Here is a 320-nt window from a genome sequence, read left to right on the forward strand (position 1 = left end):
GGGACCCCCCGCTCGGCCCCCTTCCCGGGCCCGAGGGGCGCTGAGCTCCCGTCAGGCGGGCGAGGGCTCCTTCACGAAGTTTTTACAGCCTGTTTTTAATACGTGCCAACTTCTATATAAATGGCACTGGTAAACGTGCGAACGAACGGGGGTCGGGGCTTGTCGAGGGAAAGGAAAATAAAACCGGAGCTAACTACCTGTTGGAAAGGCATCCTCAAGGCTCCCATATTCACATAGGGGGCCACTCTGCAGGCGTCTAAATGGCTGGCGGTTCCCAGGATCACACCTGCGGGGAGAGACAAGGCCGGGGGAGCGGCGAA

The 320-nt window shown here is 59.4% G+C and overlaps 1 protein-coding gene across 1 annotated transcript in view; it reads right to left on the bottom strand.

Moving 5' to 3' along the window:
- Positions 1-197: 197 nt before the first annotated feature.
- The window catches only part of LOC104529020 (short stature homeobox protein), a gene marked incomplete at both ends in the record, with an annotated part of 4735 nt that continues 4612 nt past the window's right edge, over positions 198-320 (bottom strand). The window contains one exon of the mRNA XM_010173196.1: positions 198-286. Coding sequence (XP_010171498.1) covers positions 198-286 — 89 coding nt within the window. The remainder of the gene's footprint in view (positions 287-320) is intronic.

Source organism: Antrostomus carolinensis, unplaced genomic scaffold, assembly GCF_000700745.2.
Source record: "Antrostomus carolinensis isolate BGI_N321 unplaced genomic scaffold, ASM70074v2 scaffold29758, whole genome shotgun sequence".
Taxonomy (NCBI): domain Eukaryota; kingdom Metazoa; phylum Chordata; class Aves; order Caprimulgiformes; family Caprimulgidae; genus Antrostomus; species Antrostomus carolinensis.